The sequence below is a fragment of the Rhinatrema bivittatum genome, chromosome 9, assembly GCF_901001135.1.
Source record: "Rhinatrema bivittatum chromosome 9, aRhiBiv1.1, whole genome shotgun sequence".
In the NCBI taxonomy this organism is placed as follows: Eukaryota; Metazoa; Chordata; class Amphibia; order Gymnophiona; family Rhinatrematidae; genus Rhinatrema; species Rhinatrema bivittatum.
The window spans coordinates 31,644,692-31,669,691 of record NC_042623.1 but is presented as its reverse complement, the minus strand read 5'-3'; the positions used below and the strand labels follow the sequence as shown (position 1 = coordinate 31,669,691).

At 50.5% G+C, this 25,000-nt stretch overlaps 1 protein-coding gene across 1 annotated transcript in view; it reads right to left on the bottom strand.

Moving 5' to 3' along the window:
• The window catches only part of KCP (kielin cysteine rich BMP regulator), a 217,621-nt gene that overhangs the window by 69,561 nt on the left and 123,060 nt on the right, over positions 1-25,000 (bottom strand). Inside the window, exons 5-16 of the mRNA XM_029616324.1 lie at positions 18,703-18,796; positions 17,742-17,824; positions 14,097-14,190; positions 11,746-11,825; positions 10,148-10,233; positions 7,647-7,740; positions 6,166-6,265; positions 5,433-5,518; positions 3,952-4,045; positions 1,212-1,364; positions 711-817; positions 1-92 (exon numbers count right to left, since the gene is read on the bottom strand). The exon at positions 1-92 is cut by the window's left edge and continues 2 nt beyond it. Of these exons, the coding sequence (XP_029472184.1) occupies positions 1-92; positions 711-817; positions 1,212-1,364; positions 3,952-4,045; positions 5,433-5,518; positions 6,166-6,265; positions 7,647-7,740; positions 10,148-10,233; positions 11,746-11,825; positions 14,097-14,190; positions 17,742-17,824; positions 18,703-18,796 (1,163 nt within the window). The remainder of the gene's footprint in view (positions 93-710; positions 818-1,211; positions 1,365-3,951; positions 4,046-5,432; positions 5,519-6,165; positions 6,266-7,646; positions 7,741-10,147; positions 10,234-11,745; positions 11,826-14,096; positions 14,191-17,741; positions 17,825-18,702; positions 18,797-25,000) is intronic.

The following is a 25,000-nucleotide window of genomic DNA, read 5'->3' as shown; positions in this document are numbered from 1 at the left end:
GGGCACTTGGGGCAGCATTGCCCATCTCTCCTCTCTGGTCTGGGACAGCTCACCGGAGGGCAGATTGTAGGGGAGCACTGGACCGTACCATCCTAGAAGAAAATATAAGCCAAGAGAGAGAGAGAGAGCAGCATTCACCAGAGCTCCCGGAGCTTCTCAGGGAAATGTGCACCGGTAGGAGGAGGCGGAAGCACTCTCCAGGACAGTACCAACCCGTGAAGGAGTGGAAGATACCTTGACGACAGTCGAGAGAAGGGCGGAATGGTTAAAGCATTGCCCTGGGAGAAAGGAGAAAGCCTGGGATGCAAATTGCCCTCCAGCTCTGTCCCTGACTGGGCAGTTCATTTTATTTCTCACAGCAGCACAGAGGCTGCTCCCTTGCCTCATCAGAGGCAGTCATGCAGTCATAGTACCCGAAATAGCTCAGTCCATCCTCCTCCAGAGGGAGAAACGGGTGTGTGTGTACGTCTGTGTGTGTGTGTGCGTGTGTGTGTATGTGTACGTGTGTGTGTGTACGTGTGTGAGTGTGTGTACGTGTGTGAGTGTGTGTGTGCTTCTGAAGTACTGAACCGTGAGGAATCGCGGGGTTCAGAAGGTGTTAGATAAGCAGGAGGCTTTAGATTTATCACGAATAAGAAGCAGCGAGAGGAGTGCGAGGGTTTCCTTTAAAGGCTGATGGAAGGACTGCGGCACAGCTTCCAGCTTCCCACCTTGCATCGGCAGTCCTGGCAGGGGTCATCTGGGTCGATGAAGTCCCGTCCATTGCCGTAGACCCGCTGGTTGTAGGTGCACTGCTCACAGGTGGGGCAACAGTCACCTGGACAACAAAGAGAGAGGCAGAAGTGAGGGAGCGGGCGGCACGGAGTCAGGGGAACCCGCTCCTCCTCTAGTGAGCGGCGCCGTCTGAGGGAAAGCTCGGAGGGAGACTGAAGGAAATCCTCACAGATCTGCAGGCCTCCAGGGAATCGCCTCAGCTGAGTCAGGGACCTCCACCACCCCATACTCTGCTAGAAGCAACTCGTTAAATACCCCAGCCTGTGCCATCAGGAGGTGCTATAGGGAGTGGTGCTCTGGCGCTTCCAGCAGGACGCGCTGCAGGGAACAGCGTAAGAGCACCGGCCGGGCGGAAGCCCACAGAATCCATCACCTTTAGCAGGCAATCCATTTCCAGAAGTGCTCTGCCTCATGAAAGACATTCATCGGGCACCTACTATTGCTTTGGGTTGGATGTAGGCAGGAGATCGCTGGACACTGCGTGGCCCCACAGACCGTTTCCCCGTTGAAGCAGGTGCAGGTGCTGCAGGGGTCTCCGTCCGGCTCCCACTCCACGCCGTCGTCAAACTCTGTCCCGTCCAGCACACAGACTGCGTGAAGAAAACGAACGGCATTAGGAGGCTTGCTGGGGGCTTCCTGCGAATCAAGCACCCACCTCTACACACACACACACACAATACACACATACACAATATGCACACACACATACACACACACACACACGCATATACACACACACACATACACACACACAAGCTCGCACACACACAATATGCGCACGCATACACACACACACACACACTGCCAGCAGTGCAGGGCACATCAAGCCAAGTCATCAGGGAGCCTGGAGGCCTGTGGACCCCCCCCCCATCTCTGTGCGTGCCGAAAGACAAGAATTGCCCTAAATCTCGGCGGGACACCTTTGTAGGAGAAAAGCTTCCCAGAATCCTTACTGGTGAACTTCTAGAGGGGAAGGCATTCAGCTTTGCAGCCTCATTTTCAAAAGGATTTACGCACTGCATCTTAATTGTTACTGGAAAATCATTCGGGGGTCTACACGTGTAATGCATGTGCTGACCACGATTCTGCGTGTACTTTTGCACGCACAGTATGCAGGCATTCCGGGGAGGGGAAGCGGGGCTGGGAAGGGATTTCCTGCACACGCGCTCGATGTTTGAAAGCCTGCATGTAAATCCACACCAGAGCAGGTGCAACCCCCCTATGCACGCACCGTCCCGGGTTTCGCGCACGCCTGCAAAAGTTTCAAAGCAGGGGTGACGTGCGTAAGTCCGCTTCGAAAATTCGGGGCCCACAGACTTTGGCCCCACGAGGGTCGTCGAAAATCACCCTAACTGCTTCAGATAATCCACCGACAAGGCCTGCCCTGAACCTGCTCTAGGGATCATGGAAGCCTTCGGTGCACCGATATAGATAAAGGATCCCCCTACCCCGCTCCCGAGGTTAGAAGGAAGGACGTTTGATCTGATCTGATTCACTTGAAAGGCTGCCAAGAGAGGGTAAGGTATGAAATGGCTCCCAAGTGGGACAGCTTCCGGCCACATCAGGAAAGATATTTCAAATGAAGCCGGATGAACTTCTCCAGGTTAACGATATCAGGGGCTGATGGATTTGGTAACACTCCCATTGGCAGTAGCTGGTCCATTGTCGTCTTGGGAGTTTGGCTGCGCGCACATGGGCGTGAAGCATCTCCCTCCTGATCACTGAAAATAATTCTCCAAACACCGGTGAAAACATCAAAGGACCAGGGACAGCCTTCCCCCTTATCGGCTCTCTCTTGCTCTTACCCTTCACCAATAACAAGTTAGGATCAGAGGGCTGTAAATCCAGCAGTAACGGCAAGTGCTAGTACAATTTCTCTGAACTCAGTGCGGGACGTTGGTGGATCGACAGACAGACCCTGGTCATGACAACAGGGACTTCCGAGGAGCAGAAAGGGTTAATTCTGCTACCTGACGTCTGCACACACGGAAGCATAGTGGTACAGTGGGGTATATTCTCAAAGGGAGGCAGCTGTGCACCTACGTGGGAGCTTGTGCACACAAAAGAGATCGGGAGAAGACATTTCAGGCTCTGCCTGAACACCAGACTGGGCGCCCGCTCTGATGGCAGGTCTGCAGGAAACACTGCTTCAAAAGGGGAAAGAAAACTGAATAAGAATTGACTAGGGGATAGTAAAACCTGATGGAACAGGAAGCACAAGGCTGCTGGGAAATGTAGTCCTGAGATCCTGGGCAGAGGATTACAAAGGATCCAGCCAGCAGCCAGGGAAACCTCTGCTGAGACTTAATTAAGAGACTGCAGGGCGATCACTGTAGCTCTCAAGCTCTGCCTGCAGCCAGAAGGTCAGAGAGGGAGAAGGGAGGAGAACTAGATGGGGCACCATTACAGAAGGACCCAGAAGAAGATGCCACAGCCTGTTGGATAGTGATGGTGGGAAAGTAGGTTCTGTGTGGCCCTGAGGAACTGGGCTAGCCTACAGCAAAGCACTAAGTACTTTACTGGGGTGATACTGGTGTCTCAGACAAAAAGTTGAAACCCGTGTGACGTGAACGTTGATGTCTGAAATAAAGCCGCCTCCGCGTGGCGTGTTCCAGAGAGCTGTCAGGGGGGCTATGCAAAGCCATGGCGGTGATCTGTGAAACCACGTACGTTACCATGCGTCTTCCGAAAGGAAACCACGCATGTCGGTCCCCACTGGAAGTACGTGAGTTAGAAGCGGCCGCATACTCTGTAGCCACTTTCTGCATGGGCAGCCTCGAAGGAGGTAAAATACCTGGCGCGTGCTTTGGAGAATGTCACGTTCCCATGTCACGTTCCTCCCTAACCGCCCCCTGACTTAGGAACGCCTTTTTCTAACTGGGCGCTTTTCGGCCAAGCCACGTCCCGCCCTGAAAGCTCTCCGGTCCACTCGTCGTTATTTTACATTCTCTGCAATGTAAATGTAGGCCACCGGGTCGGTGGCAGAGCTGGGATTAGGACTGAGGCGCGGGGAAAGAAAGGAGCGTATGTAAAAGTCCAACAGAGCTGAGGCCCGCCGTCTAAGCCTCTCTCACCACTGTAAGGCCCAGATGCCCCATTTCATACATCTGGCACACCCAGGCACAGCCTCCGAACGACCTGCACGCATTCCTCCCAGGGGGTCCCAGGCCACACAACCTTTGCAGACGGGGCAGCAGCGCAGGGGGTCCTCGATGGGCTTGGCACACGTCGCCGGGGGGCAGATCTCTTCTTGGCAGTGAACATTTCCTTCCTGGGAACCAAAGGGAGAAAACAAGAACCGGCAAAAATGAAGTCTAGCAAAGGGGGCTTATGTGGCACGCAGTGATTCACCCTTCTGCACCCGACGCAGACTTCCCTCCGTGCATCCAAGCATATAATCATCCTGTCTACCCCAGGCAACTTTCCATCTGTTCCACCTGACTCGTGACGTTAAATGCATCTAATCCAGCCACCTTCCCTGCCCAGCCACATGTACTCCCAGTCATCCGCGTTCCTATGTACGTCATTCACAAACGGACACTGCGCAGCATCCCAAACGGCCATCAGTTACTGCGAGTCTTATCCACCCCGTTGTGCCGCCGGTTCATCCCTAGCCATCCATCATCCCCATCCATCTTTCATTCCTCCGACACTCGTCTGCCTGCGCTATAGATCCGTCTCCTCCACCTCCTCCCGCATCCACCCGCACCATTCAGAAAGCCCCTCACATCCCCGGCCGCACCACACCAATTATCTGCACTCACTCTATATTTAGGGTGCAAATCGGGGCCGACGTTAGCACTGGCAGTGCCCCGTACCGGAAATGGCGCCCCCCCTCCTCGGGTAACGGGGGGGGGGGGAATTGCACATCCCTAAAACTGATCCTTTTCTTCCTCTTCGCACCCCTCCCTCACCCTTTCACCACTGCCCTCCCTGACCCTCATCTCCTATCCCCTCTCCTTCCCAGCAGTCTGACAGGAGGGTGGTGCCAGCGGCTGGCACGTGCATCCTCCTCCTGCTATGACCTCCTCTCTCTCCCAGTTCAGTTTGCAGATGATCTGTTTGAACCACATCAGAGAGAGCGCATCACGGAAGCAGCAGGAGGTGGGTAGGACTGCCAGGCCGCTGGCCCTGCTCTCCTGCTAGCCGGGCCATGGGGAGGGAGGGGGCAGGGCTGCAACTGCAGTTCTCCAGCAACCCCAGGCCAAAACAGAAAGCCGAGCGGCAGAAGCTCTAGGTCCCTGCAGGCCATGAGTGGAGGTGAGAGGGGATTGCAGGAGCAGCAGCTCTTCATGGAGGGGCAATGGCTCTTCTTCAGTTTCAATGGGGAGGGAATGGTGGCGCCCCCTAGTGCATGGCGCCCTGTGCAACCGCACAGGTCACACATCCCAAAAGCCAGCCCTGGGTGCAATTATCAAACTGTCCTCACTGTGACAAAGACGGTGCCTGCTTTTTACTCCTGAACTTTGTACCAATTTTCAAAGCAAAACCATGCGCGGACTTTCACTGGGATAAAACTCCACAGGGGGTCAACTGTGCCTGCTTTTTCCAGGGATTCAGATAACCAGAGGACTCTGCTTTCCAGCGCCGCCCTTCCAGCAGGAAGCGCTCACACAAAGGTGAAATGCATAAGGAAAGAAGGCAAAAACTCTACTTACGGAGCAGGTGCACTGCAGGCAAGGCCCACTTCCTGGAGGGCTGAAAGCCTGTCCGTTGGCGTACAGTCTTTCCTCATACTCACAGGCTGCCCGCAAGAAAGAGAAGCAACATTATCAACCGCAAGCCATGGCACTCTCCCTGATGGTGAATGCGTCATCCCAGTTATCCAAATGCCCCTATTCATCCAAGAAAATCTACCCCCACCGGGGCCTTAAAGCACAGTCTGATTTCAGCCCCACTATGACGTTGCCACTGGTTCTCCCGGGCCAGTGTTAAACCCCCATCAGCAAACCTCATCGGGTAGATCGCCTCACCTTTTAGCTGGACCCCCAGAATGAGAGCCAACCCCCAGAAAAAAGACTTTTTCATAGCCCTTAGTTCAAAGGAAATTCAGTTCTGGGCCTGGTTTGCGGGATCTCCACAAGCTATTCCTGCATGCATTCGATCCAAGTAGCAGCTAGATTTGTACATTGGCTTATCCTGCGATCCCGGACCCGTGGGCCTTGAGAATGGGGATGCAGTACCCCCCCCCCCCCCCCCCCTTAGCTGTTTCCTCTGAGCTCCATGATGCCCCTTATCAGCAAAGGCCAACGCTGCCCAGGCTCCCACTGATGAATGAGGGAAGGAATCTGTTCCCCGAGAGACGTCCCCTATTAAGAGCTCACTCCCTCGCAGCACAACTCCCAGACACCTGACGGACGACCTGAAGCCGGCTCCCTCTGCGTCACTTACCGCTGCAGGACGGGCAGCACTGGCCAGGCGCTCTGCCGGGGTGGCTGCACTGTGAGGGCGAGCAGCTGCGGCCCAAGCGATCACACAACACCTCGCCGGCCTGTCAAACACAGGATGTCAGCGTCAGTGTGCCAGGAGCGGACAGGCCTTTCGGGGGGAGAGGGCAGGAAGCGTACTGGGCTCTCAAGAAGCATGCTATGGAAACTAGAGTCGTCACCTTAGGGGCCTGTCTTTATAACAAGCAGGTGTGGGAGGGGAGGAGCTACAGCGTGCTTTAAAAAGGGTTTATTGTAGCACAGGATGACATTCGCACCCCCTTTCTTCCCCCAGCCGGCCTTGATGGGATGCAGTGTGTCTGTGGTTTGATTTACCACAGTATGAGGCTAAGTGGAGCTGGTCATTAGTGGCTCCGGTCATGGTGAGAGGGAAACACTCAGGGCTGGTATTAGATTGGAAAAGAAGGATCTGTCCATCCTCATGTTCCACTATACTGTTCAGTAAAGGCCTCAGATTTATTCTTGGCTTATTACCCTGGCGAATTTGTCCTGTTGGATAAAACCGTGAAGCTCTTATCGCCTCTGCGCACTACACTGCAACATCTACCACTTGATTACAGTTTCCGAGGATTTGTGGAGCTCGGCAGTATGGGCCAATCCTGTTGCTCCAATTTGCATATCTTTGCTGCTGCGCTGTGGAGGAAGATGGAAACAAAGAGAGCCAGCAGCGATGATCTAATATTGTACACCACTGGTTTTAGCCTCCTGTTTCTTTCATCTCCTCCTGCTGTGCAGCAGCTAAGATACGCAAATTGCATCAGCTGGACCACGAACTGCTGATGTGTTTTCTAGCATTTCACTTTGCAGCTGCGCTCTGCTCGAAATTAAATGCAAGCCACGCCCCTTTTTAGCAAGCCTGACGGTGTCCCCTAGAGCCACCGATACATGGCAGAGATCTCCATCTGTGTCCTGGGACTAGGGAGCGGATCCTGCTGCTCCCACGTGGTCACCGCTCGCCCATACCCGAAGGAAGCTCATATTGCAGCCTCATCGACCCGAAGGGATGAATGCCCTCCCGTCAGCTTCACATTGGATTGCTCCATTCTAGGTTTCAGCTCAAGCTCCACTCGGAGGCATTCTCTCACATGCACCTTGAACAGGCCTGGGTCCTACATCCAGAGCAGGTTCCACGGCGTGCGCACAGTTATCTCCCTGCCTAGTGATGTTACCAGTACCTCGCCCGATCAGTATGTCCACACCCTGCTGAGTGGCTGCTGAGATACATCTGGAAGAATTTCCAGGTGCATCTGCTTGCCAAAAAGAACAAGTTGGTGACCCAAGGCCAGAAATGAAAATCCCCAATCACGGTCTTGAAATCAGATCTTTTCGTAAGAGTCTAGTTAAGGGTCTACAAACCCTTTCACCACCACCCCCCGTCCCCCGAAGACATACTAGCCTTTGCTTCCCACCCTGTTATACACTCACCGTGCACTTGCAGCTGAGACAAGGGTCACGGGTTGCAACGAAAACATCGCCTTCTTTATAGGTCTGGGAGTCAAATTCACATTCTTCTTCACACCTAGAGGCAGACACAAGAGCACACAAGCAGCAACAGTCAGTGACTGGCAAGTCCCCTCACTGGAGTCCCCAGGTACTTCTTGCCACGGAAGCTGCAGCGGGGGAGGGCACCTCAGCACTTACTGGGAACCTCTGAACTAGGAAGAGAGAATGAGTGGTTTGGTGGGTGGACGTGGACTGCAATTCTGAAACTGACTGCACTGGGACAGAGCCCGTGAAGGCTATCTGCGGACTTTGCCCCAGTTCTAAAAGTGAAAGCATGCGAGCCCTTTCCACTGGCTTTTTGAGCAGGTCCTTTCTTCATCAAAAGTCGCCACACGTAGATCTGCGAACAGAATCCTCGAGCATTCATTTTCTCCTCTCGCCTAAACACTTCCTCCCCGGGGTACAGACTCCTCCCGCATTGTGGGAGGTCGCTCTCCCCACAGCTGATTTCTGCAAGATAAACCTTTTTTTTTTTAACCTGCATTAAATGGATTTGAAAAATTGTCCCCAACTAGACGGTCGCCTACGCACAAGAGGAGACTGGAGCGGCCTCCCACCTGATCATCTTCCTTGCTGCAGAGCACAAGAACCGGTTACCTTGACCTTGCTCTTTCTGGATAATCAGAGATTTTTGCGCTGGGGGCCAGTGCTGTGTAACGTTACCTGGGCACCCAGTGGAACACAGCTGGGTAAGTGCGTCCAACCAGACTTCCCCGGCTACCGCTGAATATCAGTTCTCATTGGCCAAAGTTTCGCCCCCGCCCCGGAACGCCCTCATCAATGTTCTCTCTAAAAAATTTTTGTGGGGCTGTGTGTGCAAGGAAAGTTCTTGTGTGCAACGCGGTGTACAGATCTGCGTGCCGTGTTCTTTGAAACCACCCTTCTCTTTTCCGTTTCTTCCACGCGCGAAGTTTTCCTGCGCAAGCTTCTTTTACAGGCTGTGTGCGCACACACACACACACAGATACAGGAAACGCTGGCCCCCATCACCACCGTGGTTCTCTCAGCAAACTCCCAGCTAGGTCATGAGTTCCTTGGATAACAAATTAGGCAGGGAACAAGGGGAAATATTCAATTCTTGGTTGTTTTTCTAGCTAACTTTATTTGAGTTACCTGGAAAAGCCTTTGAATATTGACCTCTCTGAGTCTGGGCATTACCTGAGATCTTACCTTAGACAGCGCTCTCTCCTGAGATCTTACCTTGGATAATGCTCTCTGGGTCTGCACATTATCTGAGACACTCACCCTGGATGGTGCTCTCTTAGTCTGTGCATTACCCGAGATCTTACCTTGGATAGTGCTCTCTGGGTCTGCACATTATCTGAGACACTCACCCTGGATGGTGATCTCTGAGTCTGTGCATTACCTGAGATCTTACCTTGGATGGTGCTCTCTGGGTCTGTACATTATCTGAAACACTCACCCTGGATGGTGCTCTCTGAGTCTGTGCATTACTGAGATCTTACCTTGGATGGCGCTCTCTGGGTCTGTACATTATCTGAGACACTCATCCTGGATGGTGCTCTCTGAGTCTGTGCATTACTGAGATCTTACCTTGGATAGTGCTCTCTGGGTCTGTACATTATCTGAGACACTCACCCTGGATGGTGATCTCTGAGTCTGTGCATTACCTGAGATCTTACCTTGGATGGTGCTCTCTGGGTCTGTACATTATCTGAGATCTTACCTTGGATAGTGCTCTCTGGGTCTGTACATTATCTGAGACACTCACCCTGGATGGTGCTCTCTGAGTCTGTGCATTACTGAGATCTTACCTTGGACGGCGCTCTCTGGGTCTGTACATTATCTGAGACACTCACCCTGGATGGTGCTCTCTGAGTCTGTGCATTACTGAGATCTTACCTTGGACGGCGCTCTCTGGGTCTGCACATTATCTGAGACACTCACCCTGGATGGTGCTCTCTGAGTCTATGCATTACCTGAGATCTTACCTTGGATAGTGCTCTCTGGGTCTGCACATATCTGAGACACTCACCCTGGATGGTGCTCTCTGAGTCTATGCATTACCTGAGATCTTACCTTGGATAGTGCTCTCTGGGTCTGTACATTATCTGAGACACTCACCCTGGATGGTGCTCTCTGAGTCTGTGCATTACTGAGATCTTACCTTGGACGGCGCTCTCTGGGTCTGCACATTATCTGAGACACTCACCCTGGATGGTGCTCTCTGAGTCTATGCATTACCTGAGATCTTACCTTGGATAGTGCTCTCTGGGTCTGTACATTATCTGAGACTCACCCTGGATGGTGCTCTCTGAGTCTGTGCATTACCTGAGATCTTACCTTAGATAGCGCTCTCTCCTGAGATCTTACCTTGGACGGCGCTCTCTGGGTCTGTACATTATCTGAGACACTCACCCTGGATGGTGCTCTCTGAGTCTGTGCATTACCTGAGATCTTACCTTGGGCAGCATTCTCCAGGCTGGCGAATAGGATTTGCACAGGTAGTGGATGGGCAGGATACAAGGGTGCAGTAGATGTTGCCGTTCTGTAAAGAATAATCCAAAGCAGTGTAAAAATCTTAAATGTTCACAGTTTAGTTAAGTTGAAGAGACCGACAAGTAAGATGTGGAGAGGAAGAAAAGAGCAAACTGGGATGCATCTCTGTGCAATCCGAAGATCGGGCTTAAACCCTACCCTCAATCCTTACACTGGGGAAAGATCTGTGCACCTCAAAGCCAAGACTTAAACCCTGACCCTGATCCTTCCACTGCTTGTGTACGACCCCAAGCTGAGCTTTGCATAGGAAGCTCTCTCTTGCCAGCATCGCTCCTACTCTGCGTTCTAAGTTTCTTTCACAGCAAGGCGTGGTAGAGCTGTTCTTACGGACAGCGTTATAATACTTTTATCTGCTATCAGCGGCACGGAAGCCCAGACTAGCAAAAATGAGCCATGCCTCTAAAATCTTAAAGACCAGAGAGAAATCCAGGTGTTGGTTCCGCATTGTATGAGCAGGGAGCGAGGGAGACCCAGACTGACAAATGCTAGAGGAGACACAGGGCTGCAAAGTGTAATCACAGGAGACACAGGCAGCAGGAAAACGCAAGGGAGAGAGACCAACCGAATGATACCAGGGAGCAAGGAGGGACAGGCTAGGAAAAGGTGAAACACAGGAAAGACAAAATGACACAGTGGGAGCATGGACGGACGCACAGAGAGGAACCATGGCAGCAGAGGGGAGATAAAGAATAGGTTGGAGGGGCACAGAGGAAAAACTCAAAGCAAGACAAGCGGACTGGGGTGAAAACAGGAAACGGACCTGGTGTGGGAGGAAAGAGCATCTCAGGTACTAACAGAGCCGGCGTCTGAGGGAAGACAGGGCCCAGCAGGGAAGCAGAACCAGGCTCAGATGGCGCTCTTGGCTACATGCTGCTGTGTTCGTAGCATGTTCTGGTACGCTAGCATGCTCTTAGCCTGCTGCATGGCACCACCTCAGATCCAACCAGGAATGGCGCCATTGCCCAGGATATGGATGAACATTTCAACTGCTTTGCCGCTAATGCAACACAAGATTTTCGTCCCGCAAGGATGGAAACCACAGACACCAGGAATAGGAGGAGCACTAGTAAGTGCTCCCCACCATCTCCTCCTTTGGAGCCGTCGCTGCACAGGGCCCCGAATGCTGGAGATTTTAGCAGCTTTTGTCGAGATTAATTCAGCCTCACAGCGGAGAAACCTGCCAATGTCTCCTCCTCTACCGCCCACCAGTTCTTCGGGATCACTGGGACTCCCCATCTGTCCACCTCTCAAAGTGGAGGCCCGGGGAAAGCACTGGAGTTACGGAGCTGTGGGAGACAACCCCGGGACAGACATGAGGAAGCAGCAAGGGGAGGCAGAGAGAAAAGGTGGGGAGGACGGCAGCACCGTACACTGCGAATCTCCCCTCACTCTCATTCAAGGATTTGAGCGTGCAGAGAGGGCCCCAGGAGAGCGAGAGCGAAAAGGGGAGCAAGCGAGCCAGACTGCGGGGAGAGAAGCAGACGTACGATTGCACACTTACTGCACAGGTGCACGCAGCACAGGGGTCTCCGTTGGCCACTGGCTCTCCGCTCACGTACTCCTGTCCTTGAAAGGAGCAGCCTGGTGAGGGAAGGAAAGAAAGAGAGTCATCGGCACGCTGCACAGGGGACGGAGGCTGCTCGTCCGCGTGCACCGCAGAGGGCAGGCCCCGGCGGTATGGAGTCACCAGGGGGGAAGCCAAGCAAATTCTTGCCCCGGGAGACTAAAGCATTACGTCACAGGGAGGGCAATAGATGGAGGTGGTTCTTAAGCTTTCAGGAAAGCCTTTACGACTGCTCCACACCAGAGACTCATTAGCAAGACGGGCAGGCTGGGGATCCCACAACAGTAAACCGGGCTAGAAACGGGTTAGGCGAGAGACAGGAGAGGAGGATGGCCAGTGGGTGCTCACAGGGATCTGTCCTGGGGCTGGTTTTAGGCATTTGTTTCAGAAATGGTATTGGAGAGGAGCTCTAAAGGACGATTAAACAGGATTAGCAGTGCAAAAAATGAGGGTTATAAAGACTGTGGGAATTAAGACTTAGAGGCCCTTCACTTAAAGCCTGCAAGGGACTCTGGTGTTAAGAGCGCTGCTAATTTATTTATTTTATTTATTTATTTTTAACTTTTTTATACCGATGTTCCTGTATAGGATACATATCGCACCGGTTTACATAGGAACTGAACTGTCGCCATGGAGCGGGTACAAGGAACATGTAGTACAACTGAATTATAATATGGTATAATAAAAACATAGGGCTATACATGATATCACATCAAATAAACTTTTGGTGAACGCAATAATTACGGGAAAACTGGAGTAACTGATGGATAACGGGTAGAACTAACACAAACTAGCGGGTAAGTTAAAAGGAAAGAAAAAAATAATGCATTAAGAACGTCTAACTTACAGGTTCATTAAGGGACTAAGTGACTTTTAGCTGCATGTTGAGTAGCAGCTAGCTTAAGAACATAAGAACATAAGAAAATGCCATACTGGGTCAGACCAAGGGTCCATCAAGCTCAGCATCCTGTTTCCAACAGTGGTCAATCCAGGCCATAAGAACCTGGCAAGTACCCAAAAACTAAGTCTATTCCATGTTACCATTGCTAATGGCAGTGGCTATTCTCTAAGTGAACTTAATAGCAGGTAATGGTCTTCTCCTCCAAGAACTTATCCAATCCTTTTATAAACACAGCTATACTAACTGCACTAACCACATTCTCTGGCAACAAATTCCAAAGTTTAATTGTGCGTTGAGTAAAAAAGAACTTTCTCCGATTAGTTTTAAATGTGCCCCATGCTAACTTCATGGAGTGCCCCCTAGCCTTTCTATTATCCGAAAGAGTAAATAACCGATTCACATCTACCCGTTCTAGACCTTTCATGATTTTAAACATCTCTATCATATCCCCCCCGCCATCGCAATGAGCGCTATATTTAAATAAGCAAATCAGCATATTTTCGCATTTCATCGGCTGATTTGCAAAGCCATGTACGCCAGTTAACAGTGATTTTACTCTGGTAAAAGGGTCTGTCTGTACCCTGACCAGACGCTGGGATGCTCACTTCCAGCAGCTCCCCCCCCCCCCCCCCCCCGCTACTCTCTTTCCTGGTGCTGTCATTTTTCTGCTCTGACCTGAGGAAGGGAGAATTATCTTTTGAAAGCTACTCAAGAAATATATTAAGTTAGTCCAGTAAAAAGATATCGCCTTATACATACATACATATATATAATCAGTTGTTTACCTTTATTTCTGTGTCTCAGGTAGGAGATACTTATGATACCCTGGAGAAGAGGAAAAGGAAGGGGCAGGAGATAGAAGCAACCAAATATCTCTAGGGCGTAAATAACGGGCACAAGGCAGATGTTCTTTTGGTGACATGAGGGGGTTATGGTATGAATTTTTTTGGGGGGGAGGGGGGTAGACTCAGTAGTAAATAACAAGGCATGACCCCAGGAAGGTGGTGGATGCATGGAACGGCCTCTCAAGGGATGTCGGGGTGTGGGCAGGGCAGGACAGTATCCGAAGTGATGAGCGCCTGATCATCAGTTTGGGTCTGCAGTAGATTGGGGGGGGGGGGGGGGGGGGGGGTGACTGGCTGGCCCTTGGGTCTTTATCCACCATCAATTTCTCAGTCTCTAAGGAGCTGTCCAGCCCTGCCTATGAGCATCAGAAAACTGCGTCAATAAAACCACTTCTTCCGCGATCCTCTGCTGAATGCAAGCCCCGTGCCCGTCTGCCAGCAGGTGGCATGTGGTACCGAACGTCATGGGCATCATGGCCCAGTCTGCCCCCTAGAATTCCCGGTCCATTCCCGCCCCCCCTCCTCTGCCCCGCAGCACTCACCATCGCACACCGGACAGCAGGTTCCTGGTCTCGGACTCGCTGGGTTCCGGCAGAGAGAGGCGCACTGTCTCTTCTGGCACAGAGTTCGACCTTCCTGTCAGAGAAGACGCAAAGCTGCCATCATTGGCAAGGCCTCCCTCCACTGCAGGGTCTTCCTGCAGCGCCGCTCTGAAGGGCAATCCCTCTGCTCGCTTCTGGGTCTAACCCCCCACCCTCCTGGCCTGGAATATCCCAGCAGGATCTTTGGATGGGCCACAGGTTTGGGTAACTAAAATCAGTGGATGGGGACCTGCTAATGGCTAAAAGTCCCTTAGGTGTTCCTGGTTCTCAGTAAACTCCCCTACAAATAAACACAGAATATGACGGCAGATAAAGACCCCCATGGCTCATCCATTCCTCCTGCTCAGCTTTACAATCTCTTCTTCTCCCTCAATATCCTTCTGTTTTCCACAGGTTTTCCTGAACTGTGACACTGTCCCCGTCTCCACCACCTCCACCCGGAGACCGTTCCATGCATCCGCCACCCTCACTGTAAAGAACTATTTCCTTAGCACAGAAACCTTTGAGATATTACAATGTCTAACTCGTATCTTTCCCTATCTCGCCTTTCCTCCAGGGTTTAGATCTTTCAGTCTCTGCCCATCTGAAACATGGAAACATAGAAACGACGGCAGAAAAGGACCAAGTGGTCCATCCAGTCTGCCCAGCAAGCTTATGGTAGCACCAGCCGCGCCATCCCCATAAAGGTATCATCAGGGGGTGGCAGCTGCCGTGCTGTACAAGTTACCCCCATACTTAGTTTCCCAAACTGTTAAAGTCAGGGCCCTTGCTGGTTTCTATCTGAGACCAATTCCCCTTTATCTCTCACTGTTGAAGCAGAGAGCAATGTTGGAGTTACAACACAAGTATAAGGCTTATTGGTTAAGGGCAGTAACAGCCGCATCAGCAAGTTACCCCCATGCTTATTTGTTTTCCCAGACCGTAAAATTCATGTCCTTGTTGGTTGGTGTCTGAATCTAATTCCCCTTTTCCCCTTCCATTAAAGCAGAGAGCAATGATGAAGTTGTGGTTAAGGGTAGTATGAAGGCTTGATGGTTAAGGGTAGTAACTGCCACACCATCAAGTTACTCCCATGCGCTCCTTTCCTCATTTCCAGCCTCTGGCCTTTAGGGTTATACAATGTTTATCCCATATTCCTTTGAAATCTTTCACCATTTTTGCCTTCACCGCCTTCTCTGGAAGGTCATTTCCAGGCATTCACCACCCTCTCCGTGAAGAAATATTTCCTGATGTTGGTTCTGAGTCGTCCTCCCTGGAGTTTCATGATTTCTTTCCAATGGAGAAGATTTGTTGATTGTGCATCATTAAAACCTTTCAGGTATCTGAAGGTCTGTATCATATCTCCCCTGCACCTCCTCTCCTCCAGGGTGAACATATTCAGATCCTTCAGCCTCTCCTCATAAGACCATCCACCATTTTGGTCGCCATTCTCTGAACCGCCTCCATCCTGTCTCTGTCTCCTTTGTGATACGGACTCCAGAACTGAACACAGTACTTCAGGTGAGGCCTCACCAAGGACCTGTACAAGGGGATTATCACCTCCTATTTCTTACTGGTTATTCCTCTCTCTATGCAGCCCAGCATTCTTCTGGCTTTTGCTATTGCCTTGTCACACTGCTTTGCCATCTTCAGATCTCCAGACACTATCACCCCAAGATCCCTCTCTTGCTCCGTGCACAAGAGCCCTTCACCTCCCGTCACATCAGCTCTTTTGGATTACCGCAACCCAGATGCAGGACTCTGCACTTCTTGGCATTGAATCCCAGCTGCCATATTTTCAACCAGAGCTCAAGGTTTCTTAAATCTACTTCTTCCAGTGTGTTCACTCTGCTGCAGATCTTAGTATCATCCCCAAAGTGCTTTATGATGAAGCCCGGTTTATATCCCGTTGAATGTGCGGGCTCCAGAACCGTACTCAGAACTCCAAATGAACAATCATCCATCTCCAATAGGGTAAACAGCAATTAGCAATGAAATGCACTGATAAAGACTATTTACTGTACATCCCAGTTAGATTAAAAAAGAGAATAGAAGTGGTGGAGCAGAAGTAAGAGGTGGCAGCTGATCTTGGTCAGAAAGGCATTCCTGGTGGCAGGAGACCTTTCGGACAAAACAGCAAAGTGCTTCTACCAGGAAGTGACTCCCAGACGCTGGAGCCCACAGGGACAGGAGGGGAAGCTCCATGAGCGGAAATCCAAAAGGCCCAGGCAGTGTCCCAGGGCAGGGCACATTCAGCATCCTGGGCAAGCCTGGCCTCGCCGCTGCCACTCAGTCCCTCCATGGTTCTCAGAGGGGGATGCCTCTGCATGCTTCCTCTCTGAAAACCAGTGCCAAATCCGCAGGGTACTTTGCCCCTGTCCACATAGCTCTGCAAAGTGCTCAGAACCAAGCAAAACTGTCACAAAGGCAAGCCAACCCCAGGATATTTCCATATGCTAATCCCTGCTTCGTGGTTGAATTACATAGTCCAAGTAAACAAATAAGCATAGGTGTAGCTTGCTAGTTACGGCAGTTACTACGCCGAATCAATTAAGCCTGATACTTCACTTGGAATACATATCCAGCGCAGCTCACTACTTCAACGACAGGGGGAATGAAGTAAAGAGGATTTATATTCAGACAACAACCAACAAGGACTGAATTGCACAGGCTGGGTAAACAAGCGTGGGAGTACCTTGCTTATTACGGCGGTTACTACCCCAAACCAATTAGCTAGATACTTCACTTAGATTCAGCTCCAACACTGCTGTCTGCATCGATGGTGGGGGTGGAAGGGAATTGGAACCAAAAAATTACCAATAAGGGCCCTGACCTCAGCGGTCAGAGTAACAGATAAGTATGAAAACAAATAGGTGTGAAAGCTTGCTGGGCAGACTGGACGGGCCGTTTGGTCTTCTTCTGCCGTCACTTCTATGTTTCATATGTTTCTATGGCTGCAGCTCACCGGCAGGCCTCTGAGAGCTCAGGAAGGGGAGATGACCGACCGACTGACCCTCATGAGGCTATGGGCCCCGGACAGGATGACCATACAGCTCTACGACAGGAGGATCAGTCCAAGGCGGTGCAGGTTTTAACCCAGTCCATGCATGGAGATAAGAGTCCTGCTTCTCTTAGGGAAATCAGAAGTTCAGATCCACACATGCAACGGGCTAAAAGCAGAAGTGGCTCAAACTGCCCCACCCTTCCTCTTGACATGGAGCTGTGCGGTCCCCCTACCCCTGAACCACTCTCACCTGCGCCCACTCTGTCTCCTCCCTGTCATTCTCAGCTTCCTTCCTGCTGCTTTCTGGTGTCTCCAGCTAAACCCAGGGCTAACCACTCCCTGCTCCATCCCCTAGCAGGCGTGAGAGCTGGAGGCATCTGCTCCCATTTCCTCACACCCTGGTTCTACAACAGGAGCTTCTATTTCATGCCTAAGCCGAGTCTCTGAAGGCCGTTTACCGTCGTGGTAAAGCCCGGAGAATTTTACCGCAGCTAACAAGGTGATCAGTGGAAAGTGAGGAGGGCAAGCAATGGGTCCTCAGCTCTCGCCTGGGCGGGATCCTCCAGCACTCTGATCCCCCTGCAGGGATCCCAGCCTCTCACCTGGCAGCGGCAGGTCTGGCAGGGCTCAGCGGGAGGCGTCCAGTTATCGCCATGGCTGTGCCTGGTCGTTCCATCCATGCAACCTGGGGGGGAGGTGAGGGAGAGAGGAGGAGGTTACAGACGGCTGAGACTCTGCAGTGCTCTCCTGTTACAGTGGCAGGGAGAGAGACCGTTTCGTGCTGCATTATTCAAGCAGGGTGGCAGCATGAAGCTTGCCCAAATCAAGAAACAGTGGACCTGAATAGTGGCTGACAAAGGAAGTCCCGCATGCAACCTCCCTCTTCAATCTTGCCCCCGTCTCATAACCTTCACGGTGCTCTTCTCCTTTCCCTCCTCCCAACCGTCATTTCTTCCCACTCCTCTCTCCCCTCAACCCCTATCCCTTGCCTGAACCCCTCCCTCTGGGTCCCTATCCATCTCGTCCTGTTCCCATCCACTCTCCTCCACCCCCTGTTTCTCTTTTATGTCCCCCTACTATTGAAATCCCCCCCCCCGCTCTTGCATGACCCCATTCCCTCCCTTCCATCCATGCTAAGCTTTCTTCTCCCATTCAACCCCTTCATCCAATCCCTTTCTGCTTGCCACCTCCCCTTGTCCCATCACCATCCACTCTGCTGCCCCCTTCCTCATCATCCTGCTCTTTCCCATTCCCCTACTCATCCATCACCCTCCTCTACACCCATCTCGTTCCTCTTCACACCCTCAAACCTTCTCCTGTGTTCCTGTCTATTCCTTGCTTCCATCCACCATTCCTTCCCCATCTTCCTCCTCCGCGCCCATTTCTCTCCTGCTCCCTTCCCTCCTCCTTCTGATTCCCTCATGCTTTGCAGAAAATCCCTCCTCCACCCGCCAACCCTCCCTCATCGCCCTCTTCTGCGCTCCTTCCATGTGCCTCCTCGTGATCCAGAGCGCTCCCCCTCCCTTGCCCGCCGGCCTCCCCTCCCGAGTTCTTTGTGCTCACTGCGGCACTGCTTGCAGCACTCTCCGGGGACCTCTTCCGGCTCCGCACATCCCAGGGCAGGGCAGGAGGGCTGGGTACACACCACATTCCCATCCTAAACAAGAGCAGAAGGAAGGGAGTGACTGCTGTACCCACAGCACGTTCTGTCTCTCTCTCTCTCTCTCTCTCTCTTCTGTTTCAAAGGGACTGCGATGGTCTTACTCTCTTCGTCTTGCTAAGAGCTCCATGGGTGAATCAATCTTCTCTGTCTCAAAAGAACATGATTGTCTCTTTTTTAACTTCTCTAAAGGCTGCTGCTCTCGCTGTCTTTTTCTCTGTCTGTGAAGTCAGTTTCTCCTCTCTGTGCCTAGGATAGCAGCTCTCTTTCTTCTCTATTCCTCAGGGCTGTCTCTTTTTTAACTTCTCTAAAGGCTGCTGCTCTCGCTGTCTTTTTCCTCTGTCTGTGAAGTCAGTTTCTCCTCTCTGTGCCTAGGATAGCAGCTCTCTTTCTTCTCTATTCCTCAGGGCTGTCTCTCTGCTGCAGCAGTCTTTCCATGGGTGAACGGTGAAGAGACAGCTCGGTCTCTCACTATGCTTGGTTTTGGTGGGGGCAGGGGGGGGGGGTCATGGAAGTAGGGAAGAATGAAACAGACTTATTACCCCTATCATAAGTTTCAGGTGTTGGCGGGATGTCCCTCTCGGTCTCTGCCCAGCTAGTGTTGTGTATAAGCAAAGCGCTCTGAAGATGCTCTATCCAGAACACAGCCTAATACAATAGTATGAATACATTACATTGTTTGATGTGACTCTTCTTCCAAAACACCCCCCAGAAACGTACACATACACACAAATACTGTCCCACCAGCCAGATACACTGATCTCTCTCTCTCTCTCTGTGTCACACAGACACACACCTCAGATCTGAAGGACTCATTTAGTCTCAAAGGTCCATGCCCTCGTCATCGTCTCTGAATTTCTACGCTGGATTATAAAAGCTATTACAGCACGAAAAGAGTTTGGCTTTCTGCTAAGACCAATATGGCTACTAGATCTCTCTCTGACTCACAATAAACACGGTTTCTCACGCACACTCACAAAATAGCTTACAAGACACACACAATGTCCTCTAATACGTATTCACATGCATACACAATTACTTTCTGTACGTACAGGGGTCCATACTGAGTAAGCCAGGGGGTGGTTGAAGTTAACCGGGCAACGACTCAGATATCACTGGGCAACAATGAAAGTGTTACCGACCTAAAAAGGTCCTACTCTGTAGTATCTTGATGTGCTGAACACGAATATGACCATGAAAAGTTTTTATTTGCTCTCGTTTTGAAGAAATTTAATATAGTTCACTTTCTATGTTTAGTCATGTAAATTTATCCAGTAGGACTGTAAATAAGCCTAGAATGATGTAATATTGCATCATATTGCATAATAACATCATGCACACATCATCCAGAGTTTATTACATCATTTTCTGATGCAATGCAGTTCTACTGCCATGCTGCTGCTGAGAAGCCCAGTCAGAAAGGGTGAGCATTTGAAATATTCATGCTGGCTGACTACTGCTGGACACTCCGCAGAGATGCTCCCAAACAGGTGTACAAGAGACAAGCAAAGAAATCTAAGATGTAGTCTATGACTTCATTTTTCAAACGGTATTAACCATAGGTCTCCTACTATTGGCATACAATTCAAGATGTAATTATATTATTGCATATTACAAAAAAACTAGAGCCAATTTTGCATTTTCACAGTCACATTCGTGTTTAGCACATGGAAATTTATAAGAATTGACTAATTTCATTTCCGTAACATGACTTTTGTGAAAATTTGTTGCCAGTGTCTTCAGTGCAATATAACTGGATATGCATTCTGCTGAATAGAATAAACCCAGCTAAAGTCAAAGCTACCTGGATAACTTCTAGCCATCCAAGGAGCAGCTAGATGTGTGCACATTTTTTTTTATGTCAAAAATTATTTTTTTAAATTAATTTTCCAGTGTCAGTATTAGCATTGCATTTCTATATCTATAGCACAAAGATGAATAAGCATTGAGCGAGCATGTAAAATCTATGAGCGATCACTCAGGCGCTGAGTTTAGAGGGAACTATGCCTCTGGCACAACCAGAATTACTTGGATAACTTTCCCTGTTCGTACCCAGATCAGTCCAGTCTCCTGGGTTTTGCCTCCCTGCCAGCAGATGGCGACAGAGAAAGTTTCACTGACCCTGTACATAACCCAGTGTGCACTCCCTCAGTATTTCTCTGGCGAGAAAGAAAAAAATAAAAAGATTAAAAGACAAAATTTCTGGATCCTCCCAGGGGGTTGTGAGATCCTGGTGGGGCCACCCCCCCTGGTTTGAGGTGGACGAGCAGGGGTTTGGTGACCCTTCTGATAACTCGGTTCAGAGGTCCTTGGGGTGGACATCTGGTAGTTCAGATCCCTCATCCCCCATGAGACAGACGTGGAACCTGCTGGCAGTTCTGCACTGCAAGCCCAGTGGAGCAGAGAGGTTTCCCTTTTATACGGTTTGTCCTGGGCTGGGTTGCTAAAGTTTGGTGAAAGGAGACGGATATAGCCAGTGATCTGGCTCCTTTCTGATCTGTCATGCGGCCTGCGCTCAGGAACCTGAACCTCTGCACCAAAGGAAAGTATTGGTTTCTATGTATCTTCATTTGTTCTCAGAGAGTAAAAAAAAAAAAGAAAAGAGAGAGAACAAGGAATCTGTGCAGCAGCGAGGTTCCAAGGGAGTAAAAGTACCTTAACAGCTCAGGGAGCTCAGCGATGAGGATTTTCAGCAGCTTCTCTGCTTGCAGAGGAAACCAGGTGTTGGCTCCGTGGCGCTGAGGGACTGTTCCCCCTGCTAACCATCGAGGTGCTGGTGGTGTCGCGGGTGCGGGGAGGAACAGCGTGTGCGTGCGGCGAAAGCAGCATGGTGTTTGGGGGTCTACTTCAAGCATGACCGCACCGGTAGAACAAGCCTTGTGAGTGATGAGGTCTAGCACTGAGGCTTTCCCCGGCAGCGTGGAAACGGCGGCCATTTTTTATTCCCTAACAGCGTCGGTGGGAGAAGCAGGGGAATCCCCTTCTTGACTGTTGCCAGCAGTTCCCTCTCCTGCAGAGAGGCTCTTGCAATGAGGAGGAGTCTCTGGTTCTGGTAGAGGTCTCCTGCCAGCTTTAATTTGCATATGCGCAATGTGTTTAGTGGGATGCTGGCTCTTGGCCCCAGTCTTCATGGACTAGGGCCAGTCAAGAGGCCTAAGCTGTTGAGAAGCTCTTCAGGCCGATGATTTTTGGTACTGGATGTTAAACGGATCTGGGCCTAAATGTGCTGAAGGTACAGGCAGGCTTTGGTTCGCTGTGTGCTAGGCCGTGGCAGCAGTTCTTTTCCCATGTGCATAGGCGTGTGCGCGCATTCTCGCCGCATGGCAGTTGCATGCGCAAGGACCTGTGTGTGTAAGGCTGCAGCCTAGATTTAAGCGCATACGTCTGCAACTTAGACTTGAGCACATATTTGCGCAGGTATTTGAGTGCATATTTACGTAGGTACTTGTGCATGTAAGGCCGCGACCTAGACTGGAGTGCGTATTTGTGCAGGCATTTGTGCGCATAAGACTGCAACCTAAACTTGAGCACATATTTGCACAGGTACTTCGGTGCTTATTTATTTTATTTATTTAAAACCTTTTATATACCGACATCCGTTTGCACATCGTATCGCTTATGACCATGGCCTATTCGAGTGCGTATTTGCGCACGTACTTGTGCTCTTATGACTGCGATCTAGTCTTGAGCATGTATTTGCGCAAGTCCTGGAGGGGTATGCATGTACTCACAGGTGACATTGGTGTGCGCACAGGAGGCTGCCTACAGCCGAAGTTCAGGAGAGCTAGGCACCAGAACAAACAGGTCCAAGTGCTTTGCTATCTGTGAGGCTTGCCATCTGATAGCAATTCAGTCCTCATGCTCTCTCTGTTTTGTGTCAGCGCTGTTTAGAAGCTCAAAGTGATTTGACTACCTCAGCTTTTGCCCATGTTGGGTCATCCCCTCAGCCTACGGTGTCTCTACATGGGAGTAGAGTGGGAGGCGAGGCAACAATCAGTTCTCCTCCTCCCTTGTTCCCGAGAGCAGAATATTCTCCGAGAGAGAGAGAGGTTGGAGAGAGCAAATTTGGGCCTATGGGCTCCGGTATAGATCCATCCTCCTTTTCCGGGATGGAATGTTTCAGGGTCTGCAGACCTTTCTGCAGGGGCACCTAGCGAAGGCAAAGCAACCTACTATGTAGGGATCACGTGCTCAGGCCTCCCATTTGTCAGTCATGGCGGGCAAATGTGGATCATGAGACATCGGAGGATTTTGATGAATAATTGGCTTTCTCACCTCTAGAAGAGGGAAAAATTGCATATGATTGAGAGCCGTGTTGGACTACATCAACTAAGGCAGAATCAAAAATCAGGCAGTGGATCGAAATGCCCTGGAGTTGATACTCTGGGAAGAGCAGCACTTGGAGCGGCTGGCCACGTCTCACATCGCCAATGTGGACAATGTTCAAGCAGATTTTATCAGTTGGATAAAGTTAGACTCCAGCAAAATGAACTGTCAGAGGCAGCGATATTGTCTCATTCACGGAAGATGGGTGTATCCCGACCAAAAAGATTTTACATCACTGAACAGAACATGGTACAAAGGAATTGGAGCTCTGGTGCTGCCATGGACTCAAGGGATTCTTCTTTGTCTTCCCTCTGTGGCCTCTGGTGGACAAGGGATTATGGTGGATAGGGAACATCCAGGCAACGTGGTCCTGGGAGCTCCAGAATGGTCACATCAACCATGCATCCCAGATCTGATCAACATGGCCATAGACAAGCCCCTGAGGTTCGGACATCGGTTGACTGATTTCTACCAGGGCCCAATATTTTTGGGCAAGGCAGCTCATTTCTGGCTTGTGGCTTCGCTTCTGAGAGGAGACATCTGAGATGGAAGGGATATTAAGAAGCAGCTATTTCCACCTTATTGTAGGCTAGGCGATCTTCTACATCCTTGACGTATGGGCGAATTTAGAGGATCTTTGAGTCCTGGTTGATGCAGTGCAGCCTCAGTCTGTTCAGGCTATGGTGTTGCATATTTTGGCTTTTCGGGTCAAGAAACTGGCCTTTAACTCTCTGAGAGTCCAGTAGCAACACTGGGTTGTCTCTGAGGTAAGGTGCAAGGGTATCTTCTGTCTGCATATCTGGATGTTATATGGTTCCTTCAGGGAGCTAAGAACTTGCAACCTCAGATATGGAATATTTGTCCATCTAGGAATCTGAATCTAGCCCTTAGAGGATTGTGTAGGCTTGGTTTGAACCAGTAAAGAGAGCTTGATTTGAACCATTAAAGAGAGCTACGGTTAAGGACTTGACTCCTAAAGTGGTTTTATTTGTTCAGCCAGGAGAATTTCAGAGCTCCAAGCACTGTCATTTCATGATCCCTTCCTTCAGATGTCTGATTCAGGGGTATCTTTATGCATGGTGCCTTGCTGCCTTCTTTTCTGCCTTAAGTAGTCTTGGTGTTCCAGCTTTTATGGATTTGGATTCCTCTACACCTCACACGGGGGAGCTTAGGCTCTTAGATTGGAGCCATGCCTTATTGAGGTATCTAAAGGTCACTTATGATTTCTGTACTTCGCATCATTTATTTGTAGATCAGATCATCTCTTTGTACTGTGGAGTGGTCCAAAGAAGGGAAATAAGTCATCTAAGGTTACAATTGTGTGGTGGCTGAACAAAGCAATCGAGTTGACTTACATTTCTAAAAGGTGCCTGCTGCTGGGGGGTTTAGTGGCGCACTTGACGCATTCTCAGGCGACTTTCTGGGCTGATTCACAACAGGCATCTCCATATGAAATTTGCTGGGCACCTACTGAGAAGTCATTGCACACTTTTGCTAGACATTATCACTTGGATGTCGGGGCTCCAGCTTCCATGTGCTTTAGTTAGAATGTTCTACGAGCAGAATTCTCCAGGTCCCACCCGAGTTAAGGGGAGCTTAGGTACATCCCAGGAGTCTGAACTGATGTGGGTACATACAGGGAACAGAATGTTGGCTCTTACCTGCAAATTTCATTCCTTTAGTACCACAGATCAGTCCAGAGACCCACCTATTGACTGGGGGGGGGGGGGGGGAGTCCGCTACTTGCACTGTTGCATTGTATATAGTGCGAGTTGTTGGAGGTTTTCCAATGCTGATCTCTTATGTTAAATTTGGGAAACACGTTTTCCATTGTCTTTTTGGGCAACTTCTCCTTCTTCCAGCTCGTTGGAGGGA